This window comes from Scomber japonicus, chromosome 12 (genome assembly GCF_027409825.1).
Source record: "Scomber japonicus isolate fScoJap1 chromosome 12, fScoJap1.pri, whole genome shotgun sequence".
NCBI lineage: Eukaryota > Metazoa > Chordata > Actinopteri > Scombriformes > Scombridae > Scomber > Scomber japonicus.
The window spans coordinates 34,534,228-34,546,398 of record NC_070589.1 but is presented as its reverse complement, the minus strand read 5'-3'; the positions used below and the strand labels follow the sequence as shown (position 1 = coordinate 34,546,398).

General features: G+C 39.8%; 1 protein-coding gene across 1 annotated transcript; it reads right to left on the bottom strand.

Moving 5' to 3' along the window:
• Nucleotides 1-4,894: 4,894 nt before the first annotated feature.
• On the bottom strand, nucleotides 4,895-8,785 carry LOC128369829 (immunoglobulin kappa light chain-like). The gene is made up of 6 exons (XM_053330904.1): nucleotides 8,743-8,785; nucleotides 8,333-8,650; nucleotides 7,877-7,912; nucleotides 6,151-6,459; nucleotides 5,944-6,018; nucleotides 4,895-4,992 (listed from the first exon to the last, which is right to left on the bottom strand). The coding sequence occupies exons 1-6, from the start codon at nucleotides 8,783-8,785 to the stop codon at nucleotides 4,895-4,897; spliced, it is 879 nt and encodes a 292-aa protein (XP_053186879.1).
• Nucleotides 8,786-12,171: the final 3,386 nt, after the last annotated feature.

The following is a 12,171-nucleotide window of genomic DNA, read 5'->3' as shown; positions in this document are numbered from 1 at the left end:
ACCATCAGGGGACTCCATTCCCTCAGAAGCCCCCAGACCCTCAGGGGGCTAGTAGAGGGGCCCTGGGGAGAACTGTTGAAGACCAAGAGAGGTGATTGAAAGCACCAGAAAAACTGATAAGTGGACCTTTGTGGTTTGGTGGTCAGGATTTTATGAATACTGAAGTTATGAGTCCAAACAAAGACATTTCTGACTGACCACCAACCAAACTCTACATTTATAAAGGAAATTAAACCAAAATTTCACCTTTTATTCAATTATCTGTTAACAGTTTAATCTTATGTAAGTTTCCTGTTCTCTGCGGTTATTGTTGACAGCGAATCAACACTTCCTTTCCTGCAGCAGATGGGCCGTGTGGGTTTCTGCTCAGCAGCCTCCACACTGTTCACTGTGGTTTTTCACTTTAATAACACAATGACGGTTACAACCATCCACTCTGCTTAAAGAATCGTTCCAGGAACTTCAGTATGAACTCAATGCTTGCTATCTCAGTTTGAATTTGTGTTATTAATCTGTGAGAGAAGCAGCTCAAATCCTAAACTCAGAGCTGAGAAACTGACATAATTAAATACAGGAAGACGTTGAAACTCCTGCAGTCTGCTCAGCTCCCACAGTCTGTACTGTGGCAGACTGATAATTCTGCAGCATGAACATGTGAACAGGGTGAGAAAGATTCAAATCACATGAAGAGAGAGCACGCAGCAGTGAGAACAATAGCAATGAAGGTTTCAAAGCTTTGTTTGAAAATTTAAGGATTATTCAACTTTCTTTTGAGGCTGCATATAAACTTTTAGCTAGGGGCCCACAGACTCTCAGGGGCCTCCAGACTATCAGGGGACACCAGACCTTTAGAAGCCTCTAGAACCTCAGGGGCTTCCAGACCCTCGGAAGCCTCCAAACCCTCAGGGGCCCCCAGACCCTTAGGGCCCTCCAGATCATCAGGGGCCCTGAGACCCTCAGAGGACTCCAGGACCACAGGTGCCCACAGTCTCTTAGGGGCCCCCAGACTCTCAGGGGGCCCCAGAATCTCAGGGGCCTCCATACATCAGAGGCCTCCAGCCTCTCAGGGGCCTCCAGAACCTCAGGAACCCCCAGACACTGAGGGGCCATCAGAACTTGGGGGCCTCCATACATCAGGGACCTCCAGACTCTCAGGGGCCCTCAGACCCTCATGGGCCTCCAGAATCTCAGGGGCCCTCAGACCCTCTTGGGCACTCAGATCCTCATGGGCCTCCAGACTCTCAGGGGCCCTCAGACCCTCATGGACCGAGGTTAATGAAGTTTGTGAAATCAGTATATCAAGCCACTATTGAAAAGTTGGAATGTAAATTCAGATGTACAGTTTGTTCGTTATGCTTATGCGTGTGTTATTTACATTATTTCTTACATGTCGAAGGCAGAAAGAGAGATTGGATTGTTGCTGACTAATGCCCATAGAGAAGCATCAAAGGACGGGAATGAAACTGAGGGAGACCTCAGACACTCAGGGGCCCCTAGACTATCAGGGGCCCTCAGACCCTTGCGGGGCTCCAGACTCTCAGGGGCCCTCAGACCCTCGGGGGCCTCCAGACCCTTGGGGGCCTCCATACATCAGGGGCCTTCAGAACCTCAGGGTCCCACAGACACTCAGGGACCCCAAGGCCCTCAGAGGCTTCCAGACCCTCAGGGGCCCAAAGACACTGAGGAGCCCCCAGACTCTCAGTACCCCTCAAATCCTCAGGGGCCCAAAGACATTCAGGAGCCCCCAGACTCTCAGGAGCCCTCAGATCCTCATGGGACCCCAGACCCAGGTTAATGAAGTTTGTGAAATCAGTATATCAAGCCACTATTTAAAAGTTGGAAGGTAAATTCAGATGTACAGTTTGTTTGTTATGCTTATGCGTGTGTTATTTACATTATTTCTTACATGTCGAAGGCAGAAAGAGAGATAGGATTGTTGCTGACTAATGCCCACAGAGAAGCATCAAAGGACGGGAACGAAACTCAGGGGGCCCTCAGACACTCAGGTGCCCCCAGACAGTCAGGGGCCCTCAGACCCTTAGGGGCCTCCAGACTCAAAGGGGCCCTCAGACCCTTGGGGGCCTCCATACATTAGGGGCCTCCAGACTCTCAGGGTCCCGCAGACACTCAGGAGCCCCCAGACTCTCAGGAGCCTTAAGATTCTCAGGGGCCCCCGAACCATTGGGGGCCTCTATACGTAAGGGGCTTCCAGACCCTCAGGAGCCCCCAGACTCTCAGGAGCACTCAGATATTTAAAGACCTAAAGACACCCTGGAGCCCCCAGACTCTCAGAAGCCCTCAGATTATCAGGGGCCGCCAAACCATTGGGGGCCTCTATACGTCAGGGGCCTCCAGACTCTCAGGGGCCCTCAGACCCTCATGGGCCCACAGACCCAGATTAATGAAGTTTGTGAAATCAGTATAGCAAGCCACTATTGAAAAGTTGGAATGTACATTCAGATGTACAGTTTGTTCGTTATACTTATGCGTGTGTTATTTACATTATTTCTTACATGTCGAAAGCAGAAAGAGAGATAGGATTGTTGCTGACTAATGCCCATAGAGAAGCATCAAAGAACGGGAATGTTAGTGCAAAAGAGGCCTTGAGAAGTCTAGGCAGTGTTTATCTACATAACAGAGATGTGTGTGTGCTGAAGAAGCTGTATAGAGGTTAACTAATATGCATCTTAAGGAATGTTTCAAGAAAGTTGTATTTGTACTCACAGGAGATAATATAGTTAAAATGAGTTTGGTCTTAAGTGTGTTGAGGCAAAAGGCAGCGTCACATGATTGTACCACAGATGACATTTGGATGACTAGTTTTGTTAATCATTACAAGAATCGGCCAAATGACACTTTTAATGACGTGTATGGTGACATTTGCATCTGGATATTGTGCTTTGAGTAAAAATGAACACTGCAAGAACCAGATTAAGGATGCAATGTTGATTGAAACTACAACTAGGCACAACTTTAGTACGAATATTTTTACTGTGTTTTTGATGAATGTGTAAAATTAGAGAGAGTAGAGCGATTTTGACTTCAGCATAGACTAATTAAGCTGCTGTGTGTCTGTCAGTTTTATAACAGCTATGTCACCAACTGTGAGTGCAGAGTCAGTTGATGAACTCCTGGATACATTTAACTGGAAAATCTCAAATGTCATGGATGCTGTTGCACCTATTAAAACTAAGACCTTGAGCAGTAAAACATCATGGAGGAACACTATGATGGTAAAGGCTTGAACATCATGGAGGAACACTATGATGGTAAAGGCTTTAAAAACAGAATGCAGGAAAGCAGAGCGTAAGTGGAGAAAAACTAAACTTCAAATTCACCTTGACCTCTACAAATAAAGTCTTTGTAATTTTAACTATGAGTTACTCAAAGCCAGACAGCGACACTTTTCTGAAATGATTAATAAGAACATCAACAACACTCGTACTCTGTTTGCTACAGTTGTTAAGCTTACAAACACTACAAAACCACTTCTCTTCTCCTGTGCTTATGATTGAGCTCTTTCTGCCTGCAGACTGTTTAAATTCACACTGTAAGAACATTTTTAACATTCACTGCCTCTCTGCAAAGTTTAAAAAGAAACATCCTGTGTTTGTTATCATCAATCAGAACACAAACCAAACTGAGACACAAATAGAAACCACTGAAATAAACAAGTCATCTTTTCTACACTGAATCACTTTTGTATTCATGTGTGTCGTATTAATCTTAATAAACTGAGTTTTCTTATCGTCATATTTTATGTAAATACACGCACAATTTGTTCTGGATAAAACTACAAGAGCTAATCAATATTTTAGTGATTTATATAATAAATAAATAAAAACACACCCATCATTTTGACAACATTCAGACTTCAGCACAGACTAATGAAGCTGCTGTGTGACCAGTTTAATAACAGCTGTAGTTTCAAAGCAGCTCTGTGCTGTTTTATCATGTGTTTAAACAACAGTGTTATCAGCGTAGAGTTGTACATCCACACTGAAATAATTATAAAAGATGATCAATGTGCAACCTAAATAATCAGGGAACCATCATCAAACCTGTTCTCACACCACAACTACATGCTTATATTTAATATCTATATGTTTATATTAGCTTGTCTTTACTTATTTATACATAAATAGATTATAGAGATTATCTACTTTAAAATGACAATTATATAATGTGTTGCAGGATTAAAAACATTTAAAATGATTAAATAAATAAAAATTTAAGAATTAAAAATAACAATATTTAAATAATGTTATTTAATTATAGTTTTATTCATTGTGTATTTAGAAGTAACTCTATATTGTAAATGAAGTAGAGAATCATAAGACTGTAGTTAATTTAATATAAAATTATATATCAATTAACTGTTGAGACTTTATTTGAAAATCTCTATATTTTGGGGGCATTTTGCATCAAAATCAATTCAGAGACACAAATTTAGAAGAAAAACAAACAAAACCAAATAAAACGATGTTACAGTTTATTGAAAATATCACAGTTATGAATTAAAAAGACAAATCTAACTTTGCAGAGTTCATTAAACACAAAACAATAAACACAATAAAGGTTTGAAAAACACTAAAAAACTGAGTTATATTTTTATACATTTATTTTGATATTTCCTACAATACAAATCAAAGTTTATAGTTGGAAACAAAACAAACCAAAGCTAAAAAAGTAACTGTTAAGATTTGATTTGTAAATATATATGAGTATATATGTATTTATATATTTAGCACAACTGTATCTAACTTGTGCATAAAGAGAGAAAATGTAAAAACAAGCACAACACGTCATAAGTGACATTTATGAAGACTGATCAAAGTGATGAATGAGATGAATTGATGAGATGTGATGGTGAGAAAAGGCGAGCAGGAAACAGTCAGTCAGCATGTGTGCAGTTGGTGGACGGTCCCTTGTTTCTGAGGATCATCAGCAGAGAGAGTCCACAGCAGTACACCAGACTCTTCACTATCAGCACTGTGTACAGCACACAGAGCAGCAGCACCCTGCACTGAGACTGGAAGAGCACTGACACACACACACACACACACACACACACACACACACAGACACACACACACACACACACACACAGGTCTGTTCAACTGTGGACATTTCATCACAATATCATCACATTTTCTTCACTATAACTTGGACTTTTCCACACGGGACGAGCAGCTTTACATGAAGACAGGGGTCCACTACAGTTTGACTGACAGCTCAAAGGCCCTTATTAAATACAACAAGTCAGGGCCGGACCCAGCTTTTTAGGGGCCCTCAACAGGATTTGATTTCATGTTTTTAACTTCAAACTACAATTTATAACAATTAAAATCAGTCAAGGATAAAAAGAGTCCAAACACTGTTTAAAAACACACAGGTTACTATAGATGTGAATTTTTTAGCACTTGGGAGCAGAAGAACTCCACAACAAGCTAACAAACTCATCTCTGATATATTATGGTGTGTGTGCTGTTTGCTGCTGGGCAGGTAGTGTACAGTGGCTCTATCAGAAAACTGCTGCTGCTGCTGCTGCTGGAAACACTGAGACTGAACCAGACAGGAAATGTGCCACAAAACCACAACTAGCAGCTAAAAGAGGCTAAAAAGCTCATTTAGTCATTACATTCTGTCTTAATATAAAACTATTGATTAGTGCAGCTTTAAGATAGACTCCTTAAACTTGTTATATCACCCTCAAAGCCTAAAATGTAGTGTCGCTCCCCCAAAAGGTGTTATTAGTCAGCCTGTGCAGTGAAAGCTCTCTCAGTGGGACTTGTTGTGCTGTGGGACACTCTAACAGAATCAGGGAGTGTATGTTTAAATCCTTCAATGATGAGCAGAAAGTGAACAGACTGATATGCAGCCCTAACTGCAGAAGGACATTGGAGCTGTCAGAGCATGCAGAGAGGCAGCAGGTGATCTTACAGTCAGTTTGCTGCAGAGCTGGCAGGTCTGCTGGCTCTCTCTCTGGAGGACAGGAGGCTGCTGCAGCTGGAACCTCTGAAACAGAAAAGGAGTCAAATGTTTGGAGTTGCAGTGAGAAATGTCAGCGCTCTGCTCCTCTGCTCTCTCTGACAGCGTCTCCAGATGAAGCTGAATCACTGCTGAACACAGTCACCAAGTCTTCATTACCTTGTTCTGTTTGGGCCTCCACTGTGCCCCCCTCGTGCTTGACGTAGCAGCGGTATTTATATGTGCTGTTCTCTTGCTGATGGAGCAGCAGGATGGAGGCGCTGCGTCCCGGCTCTCTGAGCTCCAGGTGCTCAAAGTCAGCAGGGGTCAGATTCTCCAGCTGACCGTTCTTCTTCTTTCTTTTCCAGGAGAACTGGACCAGAGGAGGAGACATGGCTGAGGCCAGACACAGCAGGGAGCTCTTCCCCTCCAGGTGGGCTCTGGATGCTGCTGGGTACACGCTCACCACGGGCTTCACCACCTGCTCATCTGAAGTTTGACAGCAGCAACAAGCAGCACAGACACACATTCACACAGTCAACAGCAGCTTACAGCACTGCACTGCATTCAGTCTGATCCTGGAAACTACATGATCACTAAACTACTCATCAATACACCACAAACATCATCTACTGGACACTGGATCAATAATCATATCAGACTAAAGCATCATGGAAGCTCATCATATGTCATATAGAAAGATTCAAACACAATGTACCACTCTTTATCAATATTTAACTACATTCATTACTAATATCATAAAATGTGTCAAACTGAACTATCATGACATAACAGCCTCATAGAAAATACATTTGTTCATGATTATAATGTTTTATATCAAATATATTTACCACCATATTGATTATTAAGTTTAAAGAGAATCAATATATCAATAATTTCATTTATTTCATAAAACAGTTTTAGGTTTTATATAAAACACAATCACCACAACATGTAGAGAAATGTCAAATATAATATAATGTAACATAATATAATATGATGACATTTGTCTTTGTTCAATTAAAACTATAGTTTTATTACTTGGTTCAAATATATTATATTCATATTACATTTATAAATGATTATAGTGTTTTATATGAAGTATATTTACCACCATATACTTTACTCTAATCAGACACACAATACATCAATACTTTTAACTACTTTTTAAATAGTTTCAGCTTTTATATAAAACACAATTACAACATGTTCACATATATCAGATCAAATATAAGATATTATATATTTTGTTATGTAAATTTATATTTTCTAAAATATTTTAACATTATTTGACATCACGTTCATTTCATTTATATTAAATGTGAATTAAGATACAATTATACATTTTATCTATAAATTATATTTATCATAATAACATATTCATCTCTTTTTTCCTTCATGCATTAATATATTTTCTACTAATAAACATATTCATCATCATAAAAACAATTATCATGAGATACATTTTACCATTTACAAATATATACTGTATATTTAACACACAGTATATTTCTGACTATTTGCTTCTAAAATGACATTTAGGAACATTTATTAAATGATGTTTCACATCATATATCATCTTGTTTTTAACAAACAGGAGCTGCTGCTGAATCACTGAGATGATTAAATCCTGTTTATTTGTAACATTACTGATATCAGACTTTTTGGCTGGAAACAAACTTTGATGTGATGCATAAATAAAGAATAACTTGTGGTGTGCAGTGAGATTTGAAGCTCTTTTCAGGAGTTATTGATTAGTTTTATGTAAGAATGACTGCAGAAAGAATTCTCTATTAAATATGAAAAAACTAACATGTAAAGCCTGAAGCAGCAGAAACTAAAACTACAAACACATTTTCAACTTGTTCAATAAAACAACTGAAGGAAAATGAAAGTTTAGACTTACCTACAAACAGTTTAGTGCCACGGCCAAAGAGCTCGTCGTTTGACACAGTGAAAAAGCGTCGTACAAAAACCTCTCTGCTGCTGAATGTGTCAGCTGAGGTGAAATAATCCAAATTATGAAGCAGAATCATATTTCATCTCCATGATGTGTTTCTCTAATGTTCATATCAACATGACTGTCTCTTCTTTTGTTGTATTTTTCTTGATTTCAGCCTATTAAGGTAGAGAGACGGGATCCTGCTACATTTCTAATCAGTCCAACACATGACACAAGTTGTCTGTCACTTTAATAAAATATGATTTTACTACATGGAGATCAGTAGCTGTGAAAACAATAAATAAATCCAGGTGAAATATGTGAACCTGGGCTGTGGTTTACTGCTCTCTTCCTGTCACTAACACTGTTTGACTGCTGGAGGTTTTTGTACAGGCTGCAGGATTCATTTATCACTGTGGGAACCTTTTTTCTGACAGTTACAGTAGTAGGTGGCTGAATGTGAGAGTTTAACTGTCTGGATCTGCAACTCCCAACCGTTCGTTTTATTTACAGCTGAGAAATCATCTTCCTGAGGGTGATTGTAACCTTTAACTAATTCACCACTATCCGTGTTCATAACAAGAATCAGTTTGAATGTTTCTGTGTCTTTCTTCTGGAACCACCATAAACTATTGACACACTGGTCAGTTCCTCGACAGCTGAAGGAAACATTTTCACCAGCTGTCCTGGTCAATGTTAAATCATCCTGAATCAGCTGTGCTGCCATGGCAACCAGCGCTGTAGAGAAACAGACACACAGATGAAGGTCAGTGTGACAGTGTTTGTTAAAGGTTGAGTTTGTGGGCTTCTGATTGGCTGGAAACACTCACCTGAACACAGACAGCACAGAACAGCAGCTGGGAGGAAAAGCATTTTGTGCAGTGGTGTTTCCTCTGGTGAACCTGGGGAGAAGTGGCGCTCTGATGCAGCTGAGGCCAAACAAGGACGAGCTGTGAGATCAGACGAGGGCCACGTGGTTTCTAACAGGTCCTCAAACCTCCCATCAGCCCCTGCAGCAGACACATAAGGCTGCTGCTGCTGCTGCTGTGTGGTTTTCTGACTATTTATTTAATTAAGATCAATCAGTTCATTCAATTTCCTTCATCATCTGACAGGTTTCAATATTCTCAATAATAATAATAAGGTGTATTATTATGCACTGATAAAAATCAAATTGCATTTAAAAGTGTGTATTTGTCAGATTCATTATTATCTCTTATGTTTCTATTTAATTTGTTTTAAATCGAATATTGTAATTGGTTTAATCATAATATTAAATTATAATTATAGTATTATAAAATCTACAACAAGAGAAAATGTTTGCAAATAACTGAATATTTATTCATGATTATTAAATAAAAGTTTGGTACCAAATACAACCAGCAGCAGTCTACATGTTCAGCTGTTTCCAGGAGCAAAACCAAAAGTAACTGTGCCTCTTTTTATTATATAATATTTATAATATATTTTACACATTATATTAAATATTATTAATGTTGCTGAGACATGTTATGACACTTTAAACCTATAGTTTACATCTCATTCTACACTTTATATTACATTACCTCTATCTGCTGTGTGCTGCTGCTGTCAGTAATAAAACCTTTACACTGCTGCCCTCTGGTGGCTGCAACAACACATTGCTTCTACTACTACTAGTCTCTGCAAAGTTTACTTTTCATGGCACCAAATGTGTATAAAGCGTATATATGTCATATACATGTGTACACTAAAACTGAGAGTTAATGTCTGATTCTTTTTTGTTTTCAGATGTTTTATAAAGTCATCGTTGCAATGTCACCTTATTATAGTGAGTATTGATTCTCTTATAAAACAGTGGTGATCTTCTGTGGATGTCAGCAGCCTTCATAGCAATACTCCACACTCATCAGGGGTTTGTTCTTTAAGGTTTGTTCTTCATGCAGGCTGGAGAACATTCCCACAACTAACTTCCTGACTATGCAAACATTTATATGTGTTGGTTTGAACACCAACACATGTACAACAATAAAAACAATTATTTAATGAATTAATTATTACAACAGATTTTGACCAAAGTGCTTAAAATTATTTAGATTAAAATGTGATGTGATGGTTTTAATCAAACAAAACCACAGGATAAAAGACAAGAACATAGTCACAAATAAGAAAGAAAATCAGGTAATAACACAACACAAACAGCAGTGCACACACAACAAGTAAATACAAACAAATACATGAAGGTAACAGAGAGGCTTAAGAGAGATGGGTTATTACACAGGTTTTAAAGATAATTACGGAGGGGCGGATGGTATTCCACGTGTGTGAGATGGAGTGCAGTGATTGGTTAATAGATCTGAGGGGTCATTCAGAGATGTAGCCCATTGTCAGTCCATGCAGTGCTTTAAAAACTAATACATGAGCTGCATACTGTGTGAAAGGTGCCTTAAATGAACTTCATTCATTCACTGATTCATGACAGTGAGGAGGTGTGTTTGCTGCCCCCAGTGGTCGAGAAGTCTTTTCTGTCAACACTGAAGTGGATGTATTATTATAACACTTCCTGTTACCAACAGTAAACACAAATTGCCAACAAGGACCAAAATCTAAAGGACGCTAACTTAAAATGACAGTCTGAGGATAAAGTACAAGTCAGGAGGAGTATTTTGACTTTTCAATCAATCAATCTTTATTTGTATAGCGCCAAATCACAACAAAGTCATGTCAAGGTACTTTCCACATAGAGCAGGTCTAAACAAGTTTAATTTTTAAAGAGACCCAACATTCCCACATGAGCAGCACTTGGTGGCAGTGGCAAGAAAAAACTCCCTTTTAACAGGAAGAACCCTCAGAACTAGAACCAGACTCAAAGTGGGAGAACATCAGCCTCGACCGGTTGGGGTAAAGAGGAGAGAGAGGAAGGATGTCACAGAACTGGAGGTCCTGAAAGTATGCCTTGAACAGTGCTGTGGTGCTCTCTGGGACCTGTAAAAAGATTAATGTGGCACCAATCCAGAGGCATTAGCGACATCCACGACCACGACATGGAGGTTTTTCTTTTCCATTTTAGCAGTCTAGATCTGGGACCAGATGACATTGGCATTCTCCAGACATCCTGATGCCATTAACACACCTGAGAGTGTCAAAAAGCGGTCATGCAATCTCTATGTAAACTCAAGGCGGCCGTGTTTAAATATCACATTTATATAGTTTATGAAGTTAATCTAATGAGGCCTGTGAGTCTTAATAGTCCTTAACATCCTTCCAAACCTAGCGTTTACCCACTGTGTATCTCGGCTACCATGGTTACACCTACTGTGTACCTTAGTTACCATGGTTACACAGAGTTCGTTGCTGGGGCTGTAAAACAGTAAATAAATAGTTTGAACATCATTTAACTCCCGCGAAACGACTCGTATCGCTTTAAGCAGAATTTATCCATCTGTCTGGTAACATCTGAGCACTCTGAAGAGCCGCACAATTAAATTATTTCTTCCGCGTTGAAGTTAGCAGATAGCTAACCGGAAGTTAGCTTCTCAACCAGCGGACATTCATCCAGCCAGTTCAGGAAAGAGGAAAGTTCCACAGACTGAAGATAATGTGAACTACAGAGATTTATATGGCAGTGATAGGCGTAATCGGTATTGTGGTAACTCGTCTGGGAAGGGCTTAAATGTAATGGTTTATCATTTATATGTACACTGGCAAAATATAAAGTGCCACTGATCGTGTGGCTCCCCCTAGTGGTTGTGGCCCTAAACAACCGCATAGACCGTTTATGCCACAAGCCGGCCCTGCTTTTCTCTCCACAATCAGAGGACTGATGTGGTGGCTGAAGAGTCCTTTTCGTTGGGGATTACTATTCCTCCTGCCACTCTCAGCAGCTTCCAGAGGTGTTTCAGGATGCTAGGGGTGTTCTTATACACTTTGTATGGGATGCAGTTGGGCCTGGGGCTGATACTGTTCTTGCCCATTGACTGTTTTTACCACCTTGTTCCATATAGGGGGGCTTGTATCCATCCGGTGCATAGATGGGTGGATTGGTGGCATGTCAACAGGAATTGTGACTGCCTTATTCTTCAGGTGCTCCTCCAGCTCCCTGACTGGTGCCTGAAGGAACCGGGTCATCTCCCTGTCAAAAAGGCTTTTAACAAACTTGTATGGGTCCCTATAAAAGTCAGTCCTTGCCTATTCTTTCTTCTTATGTTGCTTTCTCAAACATTCTGCAAGATGTTGTGAGGGGTCTCAAGCCAAAAAGGTTGAGAACCACTGTTTTAATC

Excerpts from the sequence above, each read along its gene's own strand:
- LOC128369829 (XM_053330904.1), bottom strand. The coding sequence starts at position 8,785 with ATGCTTTTCCTCCCAGCTGCTGTTCTGTGCTGTCTGTGTTCAG. Across the intron at positions 7,913-8,332 it reads TAACTGTCAGAAAAAAGGTT|ACGAGCTCTTTGGCCGTGGC; the intron begins CCCACAGTGATA and ends CTGTGTCAAACG. Across the intron at positions 6,019-6,150 it reads GGAGGCCCAAACAGAACAAG|AGGTTCCAGCTGCAGCAGCC; the intron begins GTAATGAAGACT and ends TTTCTGTTTCAG.